Source organism: Amphiura filiformis, chromosome 18 (assembly GCF_039555335.1).
Source record: "Amphiura filiformis chromosome 18, Afil_fr2py, whole genome shotgun sequence".
Lineage (NCBI taxonomy): Eukaryota > Metazoa > Echinodermata > Ophiuroidea > Amphilepidida > Amphiuridae > Amphiura > Amphiura filiformis.
In genome coordinates, this window is record NC_092645.1 from 40635099 (window position 1) to 40662206 (window position 27108).

Below are 27108 nucleotides of genomic sequence, written 5' to 3' on the forward strand. Positions count from 1 at the left end.
ACCCCAAATAAAATAATACCACATATAAACTGGGTAACCACAATTCATGTGTGAACATACCGTTACTGTCCTATGTTTTTCTTAGCAAATAAAAAAATTTGAAGGTTTTTTCGTTTTATACCGGAAGTGACCCCTTAATGACCTTTGACCCCAAATCTGTGTACACCCCATAGACACTGGGTAATAACAATGCATGTGTGCAAGTGGCGTCTCTGTCCTAAAGAATCTGTGGAAGAAGATGCATTTTAAAGGTATTTCGTTTTAAACCGGAAGTGACCCCTTAATGAGACTTGACCCCAAATAAAAAAATACCACATATACATTGGGTGACTGCAGATCATGTGTGAACATACCGTTACTGTCCCATGTTTTACTTAGCTAATAAAATTTTTTGAAGGTATTTCGTTTTATACCGGAAGTGACCCTTAATGACCTTTTGACCCCAAATCTGTGTACACCCCATAGACACTGGGTAATAACAATGTATGTGCAAGTGGCGTCTCTGTCCACATAATTTGTGGAAGAAGATGCATTTTAAAGGTATTTCTTTTTATACCGGAAGTGACCCCTTAATGAGCTTTGACCCCAAATAAAAAAATACCACATATACATTGGGTGACTGCAGATCATGTGTGAACATACCGTTACTGTCCCATGTTTTACTTAGCTAATAATAAAATTTTTGAAGGTTTTTTTTTTTTTACCCGAAGTGCCCCCTTAATGACCTTTGACCCCAAATCTGTATACACCACATATACACTGGGTTATAGCAATACATGTGTGCAAGTGGGATTGCTGTCCTACGTAAGTTGTGGGGAGAAGATGCATTTTAGTTGAAATCACGTTTTTGACCCCTGTGACTTCTGCGTGACCTTTGACCCCGCGAGTTTCATGTGACATGTAGGGGCACGGTTAATGATTATTATGACCAAGTTAGGTGAAAATCGATGTAAGCATGTGAGTGCTAGAGCAAATGAAATGGTTGACAGAAGAAGAAGAATGAAGAAGAAAGAAGAAAGAAAGAAAGAACCTGTAAGAAAAAAGACACAGCCGTGACTAACGTCACGGCTGTGTAAAGAAAGAAAGAAAGAAAGAAAGAAAGAAAGAAAGAAAGAAAGAAAGAAAGAAAGAATTGAGATTCACCAAAAGACCCGCTCACCTTCCAATCCACTTATAGATCTTTGGTATAAATATATGCCAATAATGCAGTTGTATAAATTGAATAAATAAGTTGAGATAAAAAAGAGTTTGAAACATATCTTATAGAAGAGAAGAGGAAAATAACAATAATAAATAAACAGCACTACAGAAGATTCGAACCCTTGACCCTCAATAAAGCCTATACATGTAGTTTACCAGTCAGATCCTCTAACGCTGCACCACGAGGAACTCTATGAACATTTAGTCGATTTGTAATGTATATTAAGTTATTCAATGTACATATGGCCTGTGGCGGAGTACAAAACTAAACTGAAACGTCTCAAATGGACAGAATTGTATCGGTTTACTACGAATATATTTGTTGGCAATGTATTTAGGGTTAAGAATATAAACTTGAATTTTGATTCGTGCACTTTCCTCACGGTGGACACAATTTAAATAAAGAAAATTACATTAATTTCTTTTAACATTGTTTGTAAGTCGACCGTTTGGCCATCAACCTGTTATTCTTATTATAAATAACTCTGCACGACTGACAACTATTCCCTACTGCAGTGTTGTGGTTTCGTTAAGGGGTACTACACCCTGGCCAATTTTGTGCCTATTTTGCATTTTCTCAAAATTATAGCGCATTGGTGACAAGTAAGATATGTATATTATAGGGCAAGGACTACAACTACTGAACTGAAAATTCAGCAACTTAAGGCAAGTAGTTATTGATTTATTGATCAAATATTGGTTTTTCCTCATTTTTGACTGTAACTCCACAATTGTTGTCTGTGCTGAACACAAATTTCCAGTGCAGTAGTTGTAGTCCTTGCCCCTATAATATGTATATCTTACTTGTCACCAATGCGCTATAATTTTTGAGAAAAATGCAAAAATAGGCACAAAATTGGCCAGGGGTGTAGTATTCTTAATGCCTTTGCGAACACGAGGTCTAGAGTTGAGTCCAATTGTCGTCGATTTTTTTTCCTTTAAAATTTTGTTCTTTATCCCTTTAAAATCTCAGATGATTACGACGGCGCAGTTTATCGATTTAAATTTTTTTAAAAAATTATGATCAATAACATTCAATCCGTGAGATTATAAATTAAAATTAGCAAAGTCTCAAGATACTGGTTATGGCTTCCTTAGATTTTACATTCACCCATTTGGACACAAATAATGCATTATAGATGTTTTGCATCAAACAAAGTAATCATAATAACTTATGAGAAAACAAGCTCACATTAATTTCAGTGTTAAACGACCATCTGTGATACAGGTTGTTGACAGGTGAATTAGTATTTCATTCATTTGATGAAGATTTCAATTCTCATAGTTTTGTCCATTCTCATCGCTTTGAAAGAATTCTCATTTTACAATTTACTAGTGATAGTACCAGGATTAATGTGCTAATAATAGGTCAACATGCAGGCTAATGTGTACCCCTGCCTACACACACAAAGTCGTATGGTGGACATGTAACATCTGCAAGTTGGACCAAAAACTATAGGGCATTTTGAATTTGCTCCTAGTAACTTCTATACAAACCTGACTACCAATTAGATAGAAAATATTTTGCTCGTCCAATATAGCATTTTGTATGGTCACGTATGAAAAAGTTATGCACAAAATCATTTTTGTCATTAAACAATATACGTATTTTGTTAAAGAATTCACCATGACAAATTAGTCTGATAATTTTGTCATGATTTCATGATGTTCTATACCCAATGATCGTAAGTGAGGGTATACCATACCGTGAACCTATTAGTAACGGTTGCCTTTTTCCAGAGGTCTATACTTTCTGTTTCTACGCTCACCTGTAATGGGTTTGAGCCCTTTTAATTTGTTACCTGAAAAATAACATTGCTTATTACGCCCCAACTCATTTAATCGAGCACAGGTTTCGACTGCTTTTTGATCAGAGACTGTGCTTGAAAAGTTTGTCATGATTGTAGAGTAATCATGCCTATACATGTGAATGATTTCTGTTGTTGACGACAAATTATCCGTTCGATGATCGGTATACCCAATGATCAAAGTAACGGTTGCCTTTTCCAGAGTGGTCTAGATTTTTATCTGTAGCGATTTAATGAAAAATAATAATTTAGAGACCATTAATAATGATATAAAATTATGGTCTAAACAAAACAAACAATCAAAGTTTATTCTGTAATGGTCTTTGATCATGGAATTACTGAAATCAGCACCACGTGTGCCCTGGGACCTAATATAGTGCGTGTTGTGAACACGCCTGATACATATTAGTATGGTATCAGTCAGATCAATGTCATTTAAACCGTAACATCAGACATATGTTTTCTGAGTTGCTTTGTAAACCAATTTTTGTTTGAAGAACCATATTGATTTTATGACTTCATTTTAACTTGTCCAATTATCATTCTCAAATAATTTATCGAAATACATATCATACGGCCTTCATTGGGGCCGATCAAATAAGAGCGCTTTTGAACATTTACTGTCTTAAATAATAGTTCTATCATGCAGCTAGATTTAATCATGGCTTGTTTGTCTGTTTTCCTCAAACTGTACAATGTTAAGATAAACCTATGTTTTGCAACTTGTGATCCTTTATACATGGGCATGACATGGCCCTATTAACAAAAAGCCTCAATGAAAAGGCAATCTGTTCTAAAACCAAGTCAAACAATGAAGGAGAAAACAAATAAGTGATAATTTGCTTAATTGAATATATTTTCATGATGAATGTTTCTTTGGCGAATATAGACAGATATTTATGCCTGTGATCTAAAGCGGTTCGGGTTTGTTCACCAGCACGCCAAGACTTTTCATATAATCATCTGCAGTGTCTTTTTCTGGAATCTTTGTCTGAACATGTGGGTCATCTCACAATGGAACCTGTGACATTTGCATACAAGCAGGATCCCACGCCCAAGTGAGTCCACATCTGTTCAAGATGGCATACCGGTCATCGAAAGTTTCAGAAGAGACAAAACGTGCGTATTGATTTTCTATCAAAATATTTCATTCTATAATCAGTCAGACAACATTTCAAATTTCACATTGAATCAAAATCCAGGTCTTGGAGGGTTCAATGCGTTTCACATTTATGTTATATTCAGGTGGCAACTGCAAATCAATATGGCAATACCACAAGAATCACTTCAATTTACTTTATCTCTTTAACGACAATCCGGACTCAAATCCAAATCGAATTGAAAGCACCACTCAAATTTTTTCATGATTTCGCCTACATCCTTATTCAATCAGTCAACTGATAGTTTGTTAGAGCGATTCAGATCCAATTCAAAGTTGAACCAAACACCGCTACATCATAATTATCTTTGCTCCAACATTGGTAAGATAATTATGATGTAGCGGTGTTTGGTATACAACATTGAATAAGGGGCGGGGGGAGTCATTGAACCGTGGATGTGTCACAGCAAATTTGCACTTGATTGTAGCTATATATTAAGATACAGAACGTCAGGATGACGGTTGAAACTTAAATTTCCTCATTTAAAACAATGTGACAGGCGGTTGCCCGGGGTGGTTGACACGCTAATTAATATTTCTCATTCATTTGGATGAGAAAATTTCAATTCTCATACTTTTGTCCAATTCTCATCGTTTTGAAAGAATTCTCATTACAATTTTTCTACTAGTGTATGTACAGCTTGCAAGAAGGGATACGGTAAAGTATGTTAAATCTGCCTTCCCATCTCCATGTGGTTATGGTACAGGTCTCGCAAACCTTGAGGTTCTGTGTTCGATTCACCTGATTTTCCTGGTTTCTGCTTAAAATTGGTTACGACGCCGAAAATGTAGAAAGCTCATAAAATTTATTTAAACTTTATGTAATTAGTAAGTTTGGTTTTTTAAGCACAACTCAATTTGTCCAACTTCCAAGTCATTTTATTTGATTACAATTAAGATTACACAACAAAATTTACACGTTTACTTTTAAATACAGAGCCCTGTGTTATACAAGACATAGCAGATGGAACTACAATATACGACCCGCCACTGCCGGTAGACGCTGTGACTATCCCATCAGGTACCTGGGCTACCCATGTGTGTAATTCCCAATATCAAGTGGAAATTGCTCATTCTGAAAGGCGACAATGTAAACAGGGTACATGGTCATTACAGGTTCCAATGTGTATTCCAAGTAAGTGAATTACAATAAGTGTTACATTATGTTAATTCCTAATTGTGGTCTATTACACTGCATGATGTGCTGACCATGTATATTGTGTCTATATTTCAAGGTACTTTAGCCCCAATCTCGGGGCCCGTCTCGGGGCTGCAATTCACTCCTCACATAGCTGGGATTCTTTAAAAGCCGAACTGCAAATTTAATAGGTGAGTTGTGCTGGTCAGTCACATTTTCACATATGGTTCCCTTTTATTTTGCAGAACCATGCACGATCCTTCCTTCACCCATAAATGGAAGCGTCAGTTACAATGAAACCATAGATTCTGCGCAGAAAGTTCCACATTATACTGCAGCATTCTACACTTGTGACAATGGATATGCAATTGTTGACGCTTATGAAACCCCAGTATGTCAGTATGGACAGTGGATCAACAACAATGTATCAGTATGTGTACCTGGTAAGTCTTATGTGTACAGCCACATCAAAATGGTACAGTTGTCAATTGAGTCATCTACCATCTTTCATGAGGGACAGCCTAACATATTTAAATTGGATCTTAATCCTGTAATAGAAATGATAATTATAAGCTTGTTCTAAATTTAGACAAATTTGCTCAGATAGCATTAACAGATTAAAGAGTTTCATTTGTAGGATTGTTTCATACGATTGGTGATATTTTGATAGACAAATCCAATACATTTTAATCACTTTCTGAGCTTTCGATGACCGGTTATGCCATCTTGATCACAGATGCCCAGGCTCACTGCACTTCCTGGCGTGGGACTTGGTAGTCTCATTCCACAGGTTCTTGATTGGTTTAGCAGCGAGTCATAGACGTGGTCTAGAGAATACATCCCTATATCTCGATTCATGGTTTCACTTACATTGGTGAAACGCTAAGAGCTTTCGGAACCACAAAGAACACCAGAAAGACGCAGAGAAAGTATAGAGCAAAAGTAGCACCAGAGCCAAAATCCGCTATAACAGATCAACCATATCGCTCAAGAAAACCACGTTATCAACTGGGATGGGGCAAAGATAATAGACAACGACTCGAATCAATTCACTAGAAAAACCCCTGAAGCCATGTGGATCAGAAGGAGGGGCGACAAAACCATGGATCGAGACATAGGGATGTATTCTCTAAATCACGTCTATGACCATGATGACTCGCTGCCAAACCAATCAAGAACCTGTGGAATGAGACTACCAAGTCCCACGCCAGGAAGTGCAGTGAGCCTAGACATCTGTGATCAAGATGGCATAACCGGTGATCGATAGCTCAGAGAGTGAGTAAAATTTATTGGATTTGTCTATCAAAAAATCACAAAAAAATGTGCTCAGTCTTGAATTCGCTTTGTATCAATATCATGTTAGTTAGCCTGGTGCACATTTCAGGTATGAGATACAAAAACAAATAAATAAATTGGCAACTTGTATATTAGTTATTTTACTGGCCACGTAATTGGTGTCAGGTATGTATACAATCCTAAGCTCTGATTTAAGACCTTATTTGTTGAAATTGGTTGAGAATTAAAGAAACGGTGATATTAATTTTGACTCATTTGTCTTTGTTTAGGATAAACAGGAGTGAACACAGCTGGTACCTTAATTCTTTTGCGCACTGTATTATAATTAATGAAAGCCCGGCGCGAGTTTTAACTTGCTAATCAATGCAAAGAACGGCGCTTGTTCTCTTGCGCTTTGAGTTAAGTTACTTTTAAGATATGAAGTTGAAACCTAGTAGACGATTACAGAAACATGAACATATAATATCTGAAAAAATTACATTGTTTTGTTGTACCATCACAAAATGCGGTCCATTTTCTACATTTTCTGCCTCAGGCGCCAAGAGCTGGCGTACGCACGCATGCGCTTGGTAATTTTAAAAGTCCACCGTTCCAGCAAATATACATTTTGTCAGTCATGCAAGTTCTGGAAAGTAGACAAACAAAGCTTGAAAAACTAACAGAAAAAACAGAATAAGTATATTGCCTAAATTCATCCTTCAAAATCAAACCTCCACTTGTTAAAGGTAAGGTAGCTGTCACTTACAAAGGTAAATTATTGTCTGCTTTCTATAAATTAGTAAATCACCCTTTCTTGACCTTGACCTCAATTCCTAAATCTGTGACAATATAGTCTATTATAGTCTCACATTTCAAAAAAATATTCTGATTTGGGTTTTCCCAATTTTCTCTTATTGTCATTTCAATGAATAGACTGTCAAACTACTGTCACACCTGATGAATATAGGTACCAATACGTGTGGCCTGGTATACCAGTAGGTGCGACGAGCTTTACGTTTAGAGTTCGTGCTAGCAATGATGTACATATCGCCTTGTCGCCAATTCACGGAGATGCCCAGAGTATGTATGAAATTGGTAGGTGGAAAATCAGTGGACTGTTTCTGCTATGTTGGTATAACGATTTGAAAAAATAGAGTTCAACAACTATGTAGAGGTCTTTCTAAGCAGCAGTATACAGACACGTTATTATCAAATGTTCCATCACATTTATTGTTTACCACTACATCGTTTCTTCATTTAACAACTGGGTCAATAATATATATTACATTATTTGTTTCTTCAGTTATTGGAGGTTGGGGAAAGCGAAATTCAGCTATTCGTCTTTGCAAACAATGCACAGTACAAGCCCATGCGGAGACTCCCGCGATTTTGAACGCCACAGAATACCGTGAGTTTCGTGTCTCCTTTGGAAACGACTTGGTGGAGGTCAGCCGAGCTCGTGACGCACCTTTCATGAGCTTCCAAAACACAGACAGTATTAACGTAAATTATGTCGGAATATCAACCGGCTTTGGAAGCGACGGCAGCTGGAAGTTTTGTGGAGACTGGAGCTTTGATCCAGGTAAGTCGTGATAGCATTTTGCTATGTACTTAAATTATGTTGCTGGGGTGATCATGAAAAGTGGATCTTTCTTAGCCAAGATATGCAAAGTTCCTCGACGACTCTTGCGTGATCTCACCCAACGTGCCACGGGTCAACATTTCAGCGCCAAGCCCATTAGGCCTGACGATGTGTATCGGATGAGACGTGATACTGTAGCCAGCATAAATAGTAAGTCCAGATGAATTTTACTACATTTATCTAACTCGATGATTCAGAATATTCACAAAATATAGACCGATTTCTCAAAAGAATCTATATACCTCACCTTCTTCCAGTGCTAACTGATATTGTAAATGTCTCTCTTCTACCGGAGTTTTTCCAACAAGAGCTCATTCTGTAATTATAAGGCCTCTCCTTAAAAAGCCAACTCACATCTTGATCAAAATGTTCTCAAGAACTATAGACCTGTTGCCAACATAACTTTTGTTGGCAAATTAATTGAAACGATTGCATGCTCACGTCTCACAGAACATATGGATTTAAACCACCTTGCGGATCCTTACCAATCAGCATACAGACCACTGTACAGCACCGAATCAGCGCTTATAAAAGTAAAAAATGACATTATGTTTTCAATTGATGCTAACAGAGCTGTTCTTCTTGTGTTATTGGACTTATCAGCTGCTTTTGACACAATTGATCAGAACATCTTAATTTCACGTCTTTCTCAACGGATCTGTGTCAAAGGACCCGCACTACTGGTTGCTGATTGGTCTACCCAAGTGGATATAGCAGGTCAACTCTCAGAGCCAATTATCTCGCAGTCGCAGTTTGGTTTACCACAGGGCTCTGTAGTTGGACCTGTCGGCTACACTGTTTACACCCTTCCAGTTGGTGACATTGCCAATTATCATAATGTTTCTTATCATGTATATGCCGATGATACACATTTATATGTATCATTTGATCCTTAAGTGCCGGGCGACCTTGACAGTGCAATAATTCGAAAATTTTGTATTGGATATAAAAAAAAAATGGATGACCCCAAACAAACTGTCCTTAAATTATAGTAAAACAGTATTCTTTATTGCTGCATCACCATATTATTATCACAAACAGTTGCCACCTAATATAACTCTTTATATTGGAAATGAACGCATTGAACCCTCAAAGACCATGCTTTTTTTGATACTCACATGACTATGTCTTCTTATATTACAAATGTTAGCAAATCTGTTATTTTTCATCACGAAACATCGCTAGAATTAGGAAATATATAGACCAACCTACATGTCATCATGCCGCACGTTATTGGTATCTCTCGTCTTGACTAATACAATCTCCTCATCACCATCTACTCATATTACTCGTCTACAACGTCGTCAAAACTTGGCAGCACGTCTTGTATTTGAAGTCGACCGAAAACACTCACCTGGACCACTTTTGAAATCACTTCATTGGCTTCCAATACGCCAAAGGATCATTTTCAATTTTTTTTTGCTTGTATATAAATGTCTTCACAACCAAGGACCAACATATTTGTTAAATAATTGCTTATCATTGTATGTTCCAAAGAGATAACTCCGATCTTGCGATGATTATCTTCGTCTTGACTATCCCATGACTAGAGTCTTAGCTGGTGATAGAACTTTCACAGTTTTTGCATCAAAATAGTAGAATAAGCTACCTGTCTATATTAAACAAGCTTCATCTACAAATATATTCAAAAAAGCGCTTAAAACTTATTTGTTCCCTTAACATTAGTGGTGGGTAAGGCCCCGTATCCATAGGCTGTTCCCTTGTGGTGTGTGCCCTTGTTCATTTGTTCCCATGTGACCTGCCACATAGACAACGAACCTTTGTTTTGCTTAGTAGCCGTATCCATAGGTTGTCTGTGTGGCATGGGAACAAGTGAACACGGAACAAGGGCACACGCCACAAGGGAACAGCCAGCCTATGGATACGGGGCCTTAAAGGAATAGTGATGTTTCGAATTTCTTAGGGAACCAGCTTATTTGATGCAGTATGATAAAATCGGCCAAAGAATGAGTTGGTGCCGGCCAAAACAAGTTTTTGGACAGCGGGTCTGTGGGGGTCATGAAAATCAATATTTTCTTCAATCACTAAAATAAAGTGGTTTATGAAATGAATTAAGCAACTTGAGAAAACATATACGGCGTACACACTGATGTTAAATTTAAATGACATTGGCATTTCTTGTTGATAGCCATACTAACCTACTACTCAAATGTATAATATCGAGCGTGTTCCAATGCAGACACTACCGATACAACAATACACGGTCCCGGGCACACGTGGTGCTGATTAGTCAGTAGTAATTTATCATGGTCGAAACCGTATACAGAATACGAGAACTTACTGTGATTGTTTGTTTGTTTAGAACCATAATTTTTATATCATTATTAATTTCTCTAATTATTATTCGTGCTTCAATCAAGCACGAATAGATAAAATCTAGACCTCTGGAAAAGGCAATCGTTACTAATAGTTTCACGGTATACCCTCACTTACGATCATTGGGTATACCGATCATCAGACGGATAATTTGTCATGGTTTCAACTTAACAGAAATGCATATACATGTATATGCATTCTGTGGTGTCAAAATCATGACAACCTAAGCCATTCAAGCACAGTCTCTACTCCAAAAGTAGTCGAAAGTGCTCAACCACTATAAATAGTGGGGGCGTAATATAACAAGTATTATTTTTCAGGTAACTAACTTTGGAATTAAAAGTGCTCAAACCCATTACAGGTGAGCGTAGAAACAAACTCAAAGTATAGACCTCTGGAAAAGGCAACCGTTACTAATAGGTTCACGGTATGGTATACCCTCACTTACGATCATTGGGTATACCGATCATCAGTATTTAGTTGAAATCATGACAAATTATCCAGACGGATAATTTGTCATGGTTTTAACTTAACAGAAATGCGTATATTGTTTAATGACAAAAAATGATTTTGTGCGTAACTTTTTCATACGTGACCGTACAAAAATGCTATATTGACCTTCATTACGAGCAAAATATTTTCTATCTAATTAGGTAGTCGGGTTTGTATAGAAGTTACTAGGAGACAAAATATATGGAATTCAAAATGCCCTATAGTTTTCCAACTGCTGCAGATTCTGTTACATGTCCACCATACATTTGTGTATGTAGGCAGGGGTACACACATTAGCCTAGCATTGTGGCCACCCTATTATTAGCACATTAATCGCTTCTTCAACCCCACCTACTATCACTAGTGGAAATTGTAAAATGAGAATTCTTTCAAAGCGATGAGAATTGGACAAAACTATGAGAATTGAAATGTTCTCATCCAAATGAATGAGAAATACTAATTCACCTGTCAACAACCTGTCACAGATGGTCGTTTAACACTGAAATTAATGTGAGCTTCAATTTTCTCATAAGGAATTATTATGATTACTTTGTTTTGATGCAAAACATCTATATTGCGTTATTTGTGTCCAAATAGGTGAATGTAAAATCTAAGGAAGCCATAACCAGTATCTTGAGACTTTGCTAATTTTAATTTATAATCTCACGGATTTCATTATTGATCATAATTTTAAAAACAAATTTAAATCGATAAACTGCGCCGTCGTAGGTGTCATCTGAGATTTTAAAAGGGATAAAGAACAAAATTTTAAAGGAAAAAAATCGACGACAATTGGACTCGAACTCTAGACCTCGTGTTCGCAAGGCATTAAGGGGGTACTACACCCCTGGCCAATTTTGTGCCTATTTTTGCATTTTTCTCAAAAATTATAGCGCATTGGTGACAAGTAAGATATACATATTATAGGGCAAGGACTACAACTACTGCACTGGAAATTTGTGTTCAGCACAGACAACAATTGTGGAGTTACAGTCAAAAATGAGGGAAAACCAATATTTGATCAATAAATCAATAACTACTTGCCTTGAGTTGCTGAATTTTCAGTTCAGTAGTTGTAGTCCTTGCCCCTATAATATACATATCTTACTTGTCACCAATGCGCTATAATTTTTGAGAAAATGCAAAAATAGGCACAAAATTGGCCAGGGTGTAGTACCCCTTAACGAAACCACAACACTGCAGTAGGGCCGTTGTCAGTCGTGCAGAGTTATTTATAATAAGAATAACAGGTTGATGGCCAAACGGTCGACACAAACAATGTTAAAAGAAATTAATGTAATTTTCTTTATTTAAATTGTGTCCACCGTGAGGAAAGTGCACGAATCAAAATTCCAAGTTTATATTCTTAACCCTAAATACATTGCCAACAAATATATTCGTAGTAAACCGATACAATTCTGTCCATTTGAGACGTTTCAGTTTAGTTTTGTACTCCGCCACGGGCCATATGTACATTGAATAACTTAATATACATTACAAATCGACTAAATGTTCATAGAGTTCCTCGTGGTGCAGCGTTAGAGGATCTGACTGGTAAACTACATGTATAGGCTTTATTGAGGGTCAAGGGTTCGAATCTTCTGTAGTGCTGTTTATTTATTATTGTTATTTTTCCTCTTCTCTTCTATAAGATATGTTTCAAACTCTTTTTTATCTCAACTTATTTATTCAATTTATACAACTGCATTATTGGCATATATTTATACCAAAGATCTATAAGTGGATTGGAAGGTGAGCGGGTCTTTTGGTGAATCTCAATTCTTTCTTTCTTTCTTTCTTTCTTTCTTTCTTTCTTTCTTTCTTTCTTTCTTTCTTTACTCATCCGTGACGTTAGTCACGGCTGTGTCTTTTTTCTTACAGGTTCTTTCTTTCTTTCTTCTTTCTTCTTCATTCTTCTTCTTCTGTCAACCATTTCATTTGCTCTAGCACTCACATGCTTACATCGATTTTCACCTAACTTGGTCATAATAATCATTAACCGTGCCCCTACATGTCACATGAAACTCGCGGGGTCAAAGGTCACGCAGGGGTCACAGGGGTCAAAAACGTGATTTCAACTAAAATGCATCTTCTCCCACAACTTACGTAGGACAGCAATCCCACTTGCACACATGTATTGCTATAACCCAGTGTATATGTGGTGTATACAGATTTGGGGTCAAAGGTCATTAAGGGGGCACTTCGGGTATAAAACGAAAAACCTTCAAAAATTTTTATTAGCTAAGTAAAACATGGGACAGTAACGGTATGTTCACACATGATCTGCAGTCACCCAATGTATATGTGGTATTTTTTTATTTGGGGTCAAAGCTCATTAAGGGGTCACTTCCGGTATAAAAAGAAATACCTTTAAAATGCATCTTCTTCCACAAATTATGTGGGACAGAGACGCCACTTGCACACATGCATTGTTATTACCCAGTGTCTATGGGGTGTACACAGATTTGGGGTCAAAGGTCATTAAGGGGTCACTTCCGGTATAAAACGAAATACCTTCAAAAAATTTTATTAGCTAAGTAAAACATGGGACAGTAACGGTATGTTCACACATGATCTGCAGTCACCCAATGTATATGTGGTATTTTTTTATTTGGGGTCAAGTCTCATTAAGGGTCACTTCCGGTATAAAACGAAATACCTTTAAAATGCATCTTCTTCCACAGATTCTTTAGGACAGAGACGCCACTTGCACACATGCATTGTTATTACCCAGTGTCTATGGGGTGTACACAGATTTGGGGTCAAAGGTCATTAAGGGGTCATTTCCGGTATAAAACGAAAAACCTTCAAATTTTTTTTTATTTGCTAAGAAAAACATAGGACAGTAACGGTATGTTCACACATGAATTGTGGTTACCCAGTTTATATGTGGTATTATTTTATTTGGGGTCAAAGGTCATTAAGGGGTCACTTCCGGTATAAAACGAAATACCTTTAAAATGCTTCTTCTTCCACAAATTATTTAGGACAGTGACGCCACTTGCACACATGCATTGTTATAACACAGTGTCTATATTGTGTACACACATTTGGGATCAATGGTCAGTAAGGAGTCACTTCCGGTATAAAACGATATACCTTCAAAATGGCCCTTCTGCCACAAAAAGCATAGCAAAGTGATGCCACGTGGACACGTGCATTGACATTAGCCAATGTCTATGGGGTTTTCATATATTTTGGGGTCAAAGGTGATTAAGGGGTCACCACACGGCTGTGTTCGTGGTCTTAGACCACAGCTAAGTCTAGTTCTTTCTTTCTTTCTTTCTTTCTTTATTTTTGTTTCTTTTTTTCTTCACATTGCCAATTTACACTTCTTCTGTATTGCATAATTATCAAAATGTCTTTATATGAAATATTAAATGAATAAATCTGGATTGATTTCTATTTCCATGTATCAATGCTTGGGTTTTCTTCAACATGTTCAATTTTGGTGGGTTTTTTTATATATATATTATTAAAGAAATGCATAGGCCTAATAACTGCATATGCATATTTCGCAACCTCGCTTCAATAAAACCGTCCATATGAAGTTCGCCATAGGATATTTTATTTGTATAATTTTCAGGCTATTTTGAATCCCCTCCCTCCCCCACCAACCAATGTTGGAGCAAAGATAATTATGATGTAGCGGTGTTTGGTATAGGCCTACAGCATTGAATACGGGGGCGGGGGGGGGAGTCATTGAACCGTGGATGTGTCACAGCAAATTTGCACTTGATTGTAGCTATATACAAGATACAGAACGTCAGGATGACGGTTGAAACTTAAATTTCCTCATTTAAAACAATGTGACAGGCGGTTGCCCGGGGTGGTTGACACGCTAATTAATATTTCTCATTCATTTGGATGAGAAAATTTCAATTCTCATACTTTTGTCCAATTCTCATCGTTTTGAAAGAATTCTCATTACAATTTTTCTACTAGTGATAGGCACGTTTTCGCTGGCCAGTCAAATGGAAGACGTGTGGTTAAGTGTTGCTGGCCTAGTGCTTGGCATGCGAAGGGTCTCTGATTCGAATCCCACCAAGAGCAAACAACTTCTCTCTTTCTTTTCTCTCTTCATTTCATCCTTCTTTCCCTTCCAGTCGCCAAAAAATGTGCTATAGTTATGCAATGAAATTATTATAATCTGATCTACTGGACTTACGTTTTTGTGAGTGGCAATATTTCACATCCTATCTCGGATGCATCATCAGGCCAACTGATGTTAAAGCGGCAAAAGTTCGTTGACCTGTGAAGAGGATGTTACGTCACATGTCGAAGATGAGCCCAACCTCTGAGGGATCTTCTATATCGCTAGACAATAGGCCCCTGCCAAGTTGTGTCGTAGCCCGCCTCCCTTATTAAGTGAAGGCTCGTATTTTCAACCAATTTGGTCGGGATAGCCTAAATTTGGTTCGGAAATTTGAGAAGACCTCGAGAAAACTAGCGGACAATAGAAACCATCTCCATTTTAATCTACGTTGTTTACACTCTGAAACTACACCACGGAGTTTGTGGATTAAACCGCTTGTGAAAGGACATAAGGCTAGCAAAATCATAGCCAGAGCACAAAAAGATCTGCTCAACGAACGTGTTCGTCAAAATAACTTTACTATCAATATTTTGAGGACAGAAATAGACCGTATTTCGGAGGATTTACGTGTGAAATTAACAGCTGATATATATGATGAAGTGATACAGTTCACCGCGCACGCGCAGTTAACCCAGCACCGGAAGTCAAAGCCAGGCAGCAAAGCAAGTTTGCAAGGTTGCAGAATTCGACGCGAGCTTCTCGAGCGGACTCGGACCTTAACTGGAGGAAAAGCGATGGATTACAACCGGATAAGGAACTGAAAGACATATGGGTTAAAAATCTAGTCGCCCGCTAACGGAGACCGAAAGGGATGTGTTAGCTAAGGTTTGAACTTTTCTGTGGCACCGAATTGTATACCACATGTAGAACTGATCACAGCTACTGAATCAGCCATCAAACACAACAACTTGTGCACTTCGGACGCAGAAGAATTACGCACTAAGGTTTCAGCATGTCTGGTTAACGCGAAGACACCGAACTCTAACCTCAATAAACAGCAACGTGAGGCTATTAAAACGCTTGGACAAGACAAAGACATCACTATTTTGCCAGCGGATAAGGGTAGGTGCACGGTAGTGTTAGACAAGACTGAATGCCATAGCAAAGTGTGTGAACTTCTGAATGATAGCAAGACATATGAACCACTGAAACGTGATCCAACTAGTCATGCTAGTGGTTATAGGAAGAAGGTTATTGACTCTCTCCAACAACTTGAGAAATCTGACGTTATCGACCGTATCTTGTATCACAAACTGTACCCTGGTGAATCGGTACCCACATTTTATGGTCTACCTAAGATCCATAAACCCCATGCTCCATTGAGACCTATTGTTAGCAGTGTGGACTCGGTCACGTACAATGTAGCTAAACACATCGCGTACATTATTGGACCGCTGGTTGGGAAATCACAACACCATATTATTAACTCCCAGGACTTCGTAAACAAAGTTCGCGATATTCGATTGGATGATAATGATGTGTCAGCGTTGTTCACCTGTGTACCACCGAAGGACTGTGTTAGGGAATTTCTAAGGAAGGATAACACCTTGAATGAGCGAAACTTAGTCCAGACCAAGTTTGTGGACTTCTGGAACTTTGTCTTAATACCACCTATTTCGTCTATGATGGAAAATTTTACAGACAACGCCATGGATGCGCAATGGGTTCGCCGGTTTCACTGATTGTTGTAAACCTGTTTATGGAACAGTTTGAACAGTTGGCTCTTGCACCGTATACCGGCACCCCCCCCCCCTCCCTACGCACTGGTTTCGATATGTCGACGACACGTGGGTGTGAAGATTCGTAAGGTTCAATTAACCCCCTTCTTTGATCACATAAATAGTGTCAACGAACATATTAAGTTCACTCAGGAAGAACTCAAGGAAGGCAAACTTGCCTTTTGGACTGTTTAGTTACAGTGGAAAGTGATGGTCGCTTAGAAACATCTGTGTACAGAAATGACACACACACAGATCAGTACTTGTTATTTGATTCCCACCATCCACTGATTCATAAGCTCTGAGTAATACGGACGCTATTTCATAGAGCGGACACGATTCCGTCAAGCGAAAACGCAAAGGAAAAGGAACACGAACACCTTCAGAAGGCCTTGAATCTTTGCGGATATCGCGATTGGACTTTTCACAAGGCTCTCTCTCAAACCAAATCAGCTGATAAAGTGTCCACCGCACAAGCTACGCAAGGTGACGGTGAATCTAAACGCGGTAGGATCGTGACGTGACTATACCTTACGTATCTGGACTGTCGGAGAAACTTCGCAGAATTGTCAAAGATCAAGGAATTCCAGTGTCGGCAAGCGCTGGTCCATCCCAAGGACAAACAACCGAAGGACAAACAAAGCAACATTGTGTACGCAATTCAGTGCAAGGACAGTGGATGCGATGACCTTTACATAGGGGAGACCAAACAGACTCTAGCAAAGCGCATGTACCAGCATAGGAGAGCTAGCACTGGTTGCGGAGACTCTGCGGTTTACACGCACTTAGATAGCACTAATCATTCATTTGACAACAAGGACGTCAAGATATTAGATCGCGAAAGCAGATGGTTTGAGAGAGGAGTCAAGGAAGCGATTTATGTTAAACGGGAGGAGCCTTCACTTGATAAGGGAGGCGGGCTACGACACAACTTGGCAGGGGCCTATTGTCCAGCGATAAAGAAGATCCCTCAGAGGTTGGGCTCATCTTCGACCTGTGACGTAACATCCTCTTCACAGGTCAACGAACTTTTGCCGCTTTAACATCAGTTGGCCTGATGATGCATCCGAGATAGGATGTGAAATATTACCACTCACAAAAACGTAAGTCCAGTAGATCAGATTATAATAATTTCAAAGTTATTTATACCTGGATGAATGATAATCTTCATAATCCTATAGTTATGCACTTTATATTTAAATTCAATGATTATTTCAACAGGGAGTGCTTCGTCTACAACAGATGAACATGCAAATGAAGCAACAACAATTGGTCCTACGACCACCGAGGACTATGATATGCAAACCACGGCACACACAAATGCTGCAGGTATAATTCACTATAGAAATTTACAATGAGAATTGGACAAAAGTATGAGAATTTAAAATTGTTTGATTTATATAAAACTTTCTCATTCAATTGAATGAGAAATACCAATTAACGTGTCAACCACCTGTCACATTGTTTTAAATGAGACAATTTACCACTTGTGAGACGTTGTTGACAAGTTAATTAATATTTCTCATTCATTTGGATGAAAAAGTTTTTTAATTCTCATAGTTTTGTCCAATTCTCATCGCTTTGAAAGAATTCTCATTTTAAATTTTCCACTTGTGATTGTTTGATCATGGACTGTTTGATTTATATAGTTTCAGCTCGTAATCGGCGGGCCTTATAACATCGCGGATTAATATCAATGTGTTTTATTTTGAGAATTGTCTTGTGACATCTCGCCAGAAGCATTACAAATTAATAATTCAAGTCCTATACCATGTCTACTATCTTTAACACACAAAAAACACTTTGGGTTTATAAACTGTTAATTATTTCTTATTAAATATACTAATATTCAGTTTCCTCTTGTAGCGAGCAATCGTTTCCCATTATGTTTATTTGTTCTTGTGCAGGATGCGTATCCCCATTACCTACTACTTTACTTATAACTATACTGGGGAAACGATTAAGCATCAGTAATGATCGCCTTCACTTGTGTTCTTGCGTAATATTTGTTTGTGTGTATTGTATACCATGACAGTCTGCCGCCTGGACAACCAATTCTTTAGAAATGCTTAGTCGCGCTAAAAGTCGATCGATACATGTAAAAATCAGCACAATTCAGAGATACACCTTTTTGCTATGAAATTAATTTTCTCGGTCAAATATAAAGCAATATTTTTTTTTTCTTCAGTAATGTCAGTTAAAAACTTGGTGCTTGAATATACATTTTTTTTTAAATCCTGGTGTTAAAATTAAGCATCAAATTGTGTCTTTTAGTGTGATATTTTTGATTTTTATAGGCCTTGAATTCGCCTGCGAGCTTTTTACGGAATTCATGTTTTAGCGTCTCAAACTAACATAGTTTGCTAAAGAAAGATATTTCCCACCTCTGTAAAGCACATCGTGTGGGTCTATATGTTATAGTTTTGTCAGAATTTCCGTTTTTGTTTTACCCTTTTTCCATTCATGGTCCGAAAATGTCAAACTAAGTAAAAGTAGGCAATGGTGAGTACTTTTATCTCGAGAGCAACCAGCTGAAATAGTCGATATTTCCTTTGTTGTTATCCAGGTCAATTTTTCATTGAAAGCAAATTGCCCGACCAGCGATTAAATCCCCAATTGGGTGTTCTGGTTAAACATGATCAGTAGGAGCGCTATAGGTCTGGGAATTTCTTTTGCTATATTGAAGTTCTGGCAACACTATAGCCATGCCGGTATTCCTATTAAACCCAGGGATATCGATCCACAATGCTAGTATTTAGCCTTTAGATTTCACGTGTTGATTTAGAAAATTTTTCAGCCGACAGTGAAAGATGGTGAAATCAAAACGGAAATTCTGACAAAACTATGATATATAGCTCACGGTGATGTGCTTTAGAAAGTTGGGGAAAATCCTTCATTAGCGAACTATATTACTTTGAAAAGCTAAAAGGTTGATCCAAGAAAAAGCTCGCGGGCCGAGCTGAAGCCTATAAAAATCGAATATCTTACACTAAATGACTGAATTTCAGGCCTAAGTTTAACACCAGGATTTTAAAAAAAATCAGTATCAAGCATTATAGTTTTTCCAGCCATTTACTGAAAAAATGAAAATTATTGCTTTTCATTTGGCTGAGAAAAAAATTTTTACACTGAAAAGGTGTAACTCAAAATTTTGCTCATTTCAACACCAATTTCGATCGTTTGTATTGCCTCATTAAATGACTGAGTGAGCCTTGCAGAACAAAAGACTCGGTTGTGCAGGTAGCTGACTGATGACTGCTATAACATTAGACCCAGCTTTAACCACCGTTTATCAGTGGTAGCCTAATGGATAAGGCGTCCGTCTAGAGATCGGAAGGTCGTGGGTTCGATTCCCATGCCGGCACATTCCCTTGCTTTTTTTTTTTCAAGTTGGGTTGTGTGCCGGTCGGGATTTGTGCTTATTTGTTGTCTTGTTTAATTGTAACACTTTGGGTTGGTATACTGTTCTTTCTTTCTTATTAATTATATTCAGTTTCCTCTTGTAGCGAGCAATCGTTCCCCATTGTGTTTATTTGATCTTGTGAATATAGACCAGGCAGGTTAACTATAGCACTCTTTCCGTGGGTCTACTTTTTAGCGTAGTGATAAAAACCTAACGATTTCCGCCAATTACAAGCTGATCAAACTATTTATGAATTATACTTTGCTACCAAATACAATTTTATGCATTTTGGTTATTTTACATAATTAAAGCTTATATCAGATGTGTAGACCTAATTAGAAATGATGAGAACAAACTTTTTACACAGCCGTGACGTTAGTTCTTACAAGCCGACGACGGAACGTCGGCTTGTTCTGTCTTCTTCCAATTCTTTCTTTCTTTCTTACAAGCCGACGACGGATGTCGGCTTGTTCTGTCTCTTCTCAATTCTTCTTCTTTCTTCTGGCAACTCGTGACATTTTGCGTGACTTGCCACGTTTCGCCCTAGCTCTCTTATGCTTAGACAGATTTCAACCATACTTGAGCCAAATGACCACTGGACTAGGCCAAACCTTACATTTGACTTTGACCTGACTGTGACCTTTGACCTTGACCTTATGGTCAAAAATGTTGATTTCACAAAAAATGCTACTCCTTCCACAAATTACATGCAATGATCATGTGACTCATGCATATGAATCAACATGTGGCAGTGCTCTGTAGTTGGACCTGTCGGCTACACTGTTTACACCCTTCCAGTTGGTGACATTGCCAATTATCATAATGTTTCTTATCATGTATATGCCGATGATACACATTTATATGTATCATTTGATCCTTAAGTGCCGGGCGACCTTGACAGTGCAATAATTCGACTCCAAAATTGTATATTGGATATAAAAAAGACTGGATGACCGCAAACAAACTGTCGTTAAATTATAGTAAAACAGTATTCTTTATTGCTGCATCACCATATTATTATCACAAACAGTTGCCACCTAATATAACTCTTTATATTGGAAATGAACGCATTGAACCCTCAAAGACCATGCCTTTTTTTGATACTCACATGACTATGTCTTCTTATATTACAAATGTTAGCAAATCTGTTATTTTTCATCACGAAACATCGCTAGAATTAGGAAATATATAGACCAACCTACATGTCATCATGCCGCACGTTATTGGTATCTCTCGTCTTGACTAATACAATCTCCTCATCACCATCTACTCATATTACTCGTCTACAACGTCGTCAAAACTTGGCAGCACGTCTTGTATTTGAAGTCGACCGAAAACACTCACCTGGACCACTTTTGAAATCACTTCATTGGCTTCCAATACGCCAAAGGATCATTTTCAATTTTTTTTTGCTTGTATATAAATGTCTTCACAACCAAGGACCAACATATTTGTTAAATAATTGCTTATCATTGTATGTTCCAAAGAGATAACTCCGATCTTGCGATGATTATCTTCGTCTTGACTATCCCATGACTAGAGTCTTAGCTGGTGATAGAACTTTCACAGTTTTTGCATCAAAATAGTAGAATAAGCTACCTGTCTATATTAAACAAGCTTCATCTACAAATATATTCAAAAAAGCGCTTAAAACTTATTTGTTCCCTTAACATTAGTGGTGGGTAAGGCCCCGTATCCATAGGCTGTTCCCTTGTGGTGTGTGCCCTTGTTCATTTGTTCCCATGTGACCTGCCACACAGACAACGAACCTTTGTTTTGCTTAGTAGCCGTATCCATAGGTTGTCTGTGTGGCAGGTCACATGAGAACAAGTGAACACGGAACAAGGGCACACGCCACAAGGGAACAGCCAGCCTATGGATACGGGGCCTTAAAGGAATAGTGATGTTTCGAATTTCTTAGGGAACCAGCTTATTTGATGCAGTATGATAAAATCGGCCAAAGAATGAGTTGGTGCCGGCCAAAACAAGTTTTTGGACAGCGGGTCTGTGGGGTCATGAAAATCAATATTTTCTTCAATCACTAAAATAAAGTGGTTTATGAAATGAATTAAGCAACTTGAGAAAACATATACGGCGTACACACTGATGTTAAATTTAAATGACATTGGCATTTCTTGTTGATAGCCATACTAACCTACTACTCAAATGTATAATATCGAGCGTGTTCCAATGCAGACACTACCGATACAACAATACACGGTCCCGGGCACACGTGGTGCTGATTAGTCAGTAGTAATTTATCATGGTCGAAACCGTATACAGAATACGATAACTTACTGTGATTGTTTGTTTGTTTAGAACCATAATTTTTATATCATTATTAATTTCTCTAAATTATTATTCGTGCTTCAATCAAGCACGAATAGATAAAATCTAGACCTCTGGAAAAGGCAATCGTTACTAATAGTTTCACGGTATACCCTCACTTACGATCATTGGGTATACCGATCATCAGAACGGATAATTTGTCATGGTTTCAACTTAACAGAAATGCATATACATGTATATGCATTCTGTGGTGTCAAAATCATGACAAACTAAGCCATTCAAGCACAGTCTCTACTCCAAAAGTAGTCGAAAGTGCTCAACCACTATAAATAGTGGGGGCGTAATATAACAAGTATTATTTTTCAGGTAACTAACTTTGGAATTAAAAGTGCTCAAACCCATTACAGGTGAGCGTAGAAACAAACTCAAAGTATAGACCTCTGGAAAAGGCAACCGTTACTAATAGGTTCACGGTATGGTATACCCTCACTTACGATCATTGGGTATACCGATCATCAGTATTTAGTTGAAATCATGACAAATTATCCAGACGGATAATTTGTCATGGTTTTAACTTAACAGAAATGCGTATATTGTTTAATGACAAAAAATGATTTTGTGCGTAACTTTTTCATACGTGACCGTACAAAAATGCTATATTGACCTTCATTACGAGCAAAATATTTTCTATCTAATTAGGTAGTCGGGTTTGTATAGAAGTTACTAGGAGACAAAATATATGGAATTCAAAATGCCCTATAGTTTTCCAACTGCTGCAGATTCTGTTACATGTCCACCATACATTTGTGTATGTAGGCAGGGGTACACACATTAGCCTAGCATTGTGGCCACCCTATTATTAGCACATTAATCGCTTCTTCAACCCCACCTACTATCACTAGTGGAAATTGTAAAATGAGAATTCTTTCAAAGCGATGAGAATTGGACAAAACTATGAGAATTGAAATGTTCTCATCCAAATGAATGAGAAATACTAATTCACCTGTCAACAACCTGTCACAGATGGTCGTTTAACACTGAAATTAATGTGAGCTTCAATTTTCTCATAAGGAATTATTATGATTACTTTGTTTTGATGCAAAACATCTATATTGCGTTATTTGTGTCCAAATAGGTGAATGTAAAATCTAAGGAAGCCATAACCAGTATCTTGAGACTTTGCTAATTTTAATTTATAATCTCACGGATTTCATTATTGATCATAATTTTTAAAAACAAATTTAAATCGATAAACTGCGCCGTCGTAGGTGTCATCTGAGATTTTAAAAAGGGATAAAGAACAAAATTTTAAAGGAAAAAAAAATCGACGACAATTGGACTCGAACTCTAGACCTCGTGTTCGCAAGGCATTAACGAAACCACAACACTGCAGTAGGGCCGTTGTCAGTCGTGCAGAGTTATTTATAATAAGAATAACAGGTTGATGGCCAAACGGTCGACACAAACAATGTTTAAAGAAATTAATGTAATTTTCTTTATTTAAATTGTGTCCACCGTGAGGAAAGTGCACGAATCAAAATTCCAAGTTTATATTCTTAACCCTAAATACATTGCCAACAAATATATTCGTAGTAAACCGATACAATTCTGTCCATTTGAGACGTTTCAGTTTAGTTTTGTACTCCGCCACGGGCCATATGTACATTGAATAACTTAATATACATTACAAATCGATTAAATGTTCATAGAGTTCCTCGTGGTGCAGCGTTAGAGGATCTGACTGGTAAACTACATGTATAGGCTTTATTGAGGGTCAAGGGTTCGAATCTTCTGTAGTGCTGTTTATTTATTATTGTTATTTTCCTCTTCTCTTCTATAAGATATGTTTCAAACTCTTTTTTATCTCAACTTATTTATTCAATTTATACAACTGCATTATTGGCATATATTTATACCAAAGATCTATAAGTGGATTGGAAGGTGAGCGGGTCTTTTGGTGAATCTCAATTCTTTCTTTCTTTCTTTCTTTCTTTCTTTCTTTCTTTCTTTCTTTCTTTCTTTCTTTCTTTCTTTCTTTCTTTCTTTCTTTATTTTTGTTTTTTTTTCTTTTTCATTGCCAATTTACACTTCTTCTGTATTGCATAATTATCAAAATGTCTTTATATGAAATATTAAATGAATAAATCTGGATTGATTTCTATTTCCATGTATCAATGCTTGGGTTTTCTTCAACATGTTCAATTTTGGTGGGTTTTTTTATATATATATTATTATAGAAATGCATAGGCCTAATAACTGCATATGCATATTTCGCAACCTCGCTTCAATAAAACCGTCCATATGAAGTTCGCCATAGGATATTTTATTTGTATAATTTTCAGGCTATTTTGAATCCCCCCCTCCCCCACCAACCAATGTTGGAGCAAAGATAATTATGATGTAGCGGTGTTTGGTATAGGCCTACAGCATTGAATAAGGCGGCGGGGGGGGGGAGTCATTGAACCGTGGATGTGTCACAGCAAATTTGCACTTGATTGTAGCTATATACAAGATACAGAACGTCAGGATGACGGTTGAAACTAAAATTTCCTCATTTAAAACAATGTGACAGGCGGTTGCCCGGGGTGGTTGACACGCTAATTAATATTTCTCATTCATTTGGATGAGAAAATTTCAATTCTCATACTTTTGTCCAATTCTCATCGTTTTGAAAGAATTCTCATTACAATTTTTCTACTAGTGATAGGCACGTTTTCGCTGGCCAGTCAAATGGAAGACGTGTGGTTAAGTGTTGCTGGCCTAGTGCTTGGCATGCGAAGGGTCTCTGATTCGACTCCCACCAAGAGCAAACAACTTCTCTCTTTCTTTTCTCTCTTCATTTCATCCTTCTTTCCCTTCCAGTCGCCAAAAATGTGCTATAGTTATGCAATGAAATTATTATAATCTGATCTACTGGACTTACGTTTTTGTGAGTGGCAATATTTCACATCCTATCTCGGATGCATCATCAGGCCAACTGATGTTAAAGCGGCAAAAGTTCGTTGACCTGTGAAGAGGATGTTACGTCACATGTCGAAGATGAGCCCAACCTCTGAGGGATCTTCTATATCGCTAGACAATAGGCCCCTGCCAAGTTGTGTAGGTCGTAGCCCGCCTCCCTTATTAAGTGAAGGCTCGTATTTTCAACCAATTTGGTCGGGATAGCCTAAATTTGGTTCGGAAATTTGAGAAGACCTCGAGAAAACTAGCGGACAATAGAAACCATCTCCATTTTAATCTACGTTGTTTACACTCTGAAACTACACCACGGAGTTTGTGGATTATACCGCTTGTGAAAGGACATAAGGCTAGCAAAATCATAGCCAGAGCACAAAAGATCTGCTCAACGAACGTGTTCGTCAAAATAACTTTACTATCAATATTTTGAGGACAGAAATAGACCGTATTTCGGAGGATTTACGTGAAATTAACAGCTGATATATATGATGAAGTGATACAGTTCACCGCGCACGCGCAGTTAACCCAGCACCGGAAGTCAAAAGCCAGGCAGCAAAGCAAGTTTGCAAGGTTGCAGAATTCGACGCGAGCTTCTCGAGCGGACTCGGACCTTAACTGGAGGAAAAGCGATGGATTACAACCGGATAAGGAACTGAAAGACATATGGGTTAAAAATCTAGTCGCCCGCTAACGGAGACCGAAAGGGATGTGTTAGCTAAGGTTTGAACTTTTCTGTGGCACCGAATTGTATACCACATGTAGAACTGATCACAGCTACTGAATCAGCCATCAAACACAACAACTTGTGCACTTCGGACGCAGAAGAATTACGCACTAAGGTTTCAGCATGTCTGGTTAACGCGAAGACACCGAACTCTAACCTCAATAAACAGCAACGTGAGGCTATTAAAACGCTTGGACAAGACAAAGACATCACTATTTTACCAGCGGATAAGAGTAGGTGCACGGTAGTGTTAGACAAGACTGAATGCCATAGCAAAGTGTGTGAACTTCTGAATGATAGCAAGACATATGAACCACTGAAACGTGATCCAACTAGTCATGCTAGTGGTTATAGGAAGAAGGTTATTGACTCTCTCCAACAACTTGAGAAATCTGACGTTATCGACCGTATCTTGTATCACAAACTGTACCCTGGTGAATCGGTACCCACATTTTATGGTCTACCTAAGATCCATAAACCCCATGCTCCATTGAGACCTATTGTTAGCAGTGTGGACTCGGTCACGTACAATGTAGCTAAACACATCGCGTACATTATTGGACCGCTGGTTGGGAAATCACAACACCATATTATTAACTCCCAGGACTTCGTAAACAAAGTTCGCGATATTCGATTGGATGATAATGATGTGTCAGCGTTGTTCACCTGTGTACCACCGAAGGACTGTGTTAGGGAATTTCTAAGGAAGGATAACACCTTGAATGAGCGAAACTTAGTCCAGACCAAGTTTGTGGACTTCTGGAACTTTGTCTTAATACCACCTATTTCGTCTATGATGGAAAATTTTACAGACAACGCCATGGATGCGCAATGGGTTCGCCGGTTTCACCGATTGTTGTAAACCTGTT

The 27108-nt window shown here is 37.9% G+C and overlaps 1 protein-coding gene and 1 pseudogene across 1 annotated transcript; both read left to right on the forward strand.

The window, feature by feature from the left end:
* Positions 1 to 4087: 4087 nt before the first annotated feature.
* On the forward strand, positions 4088 to 27101 carry LOC140139155 (uncharacterized). Its single transcript, XM_072160935.1, has 7 exons — positions 4088 to 4127; positions 5105 to 5302; positions 5551 to 5748; positions 7514 to 7675; positions 7884 to 8162; positions 18087 to 18194; positions 26278 to 27101. Exons 1-7 carry the CDS (start codon positions 4088 to 4090, stop codon positions 27099 to 27101), a joined length of 1809 nt encoding a protein of 602 aa, XP_072017036.1.
* Positions 8771 to 17964, forward strand: LOC140139611 (uncharacterized; annotated as a pseudogene).
* Positions 27102 to 27108: the final 7 nt, after the last annotated feature.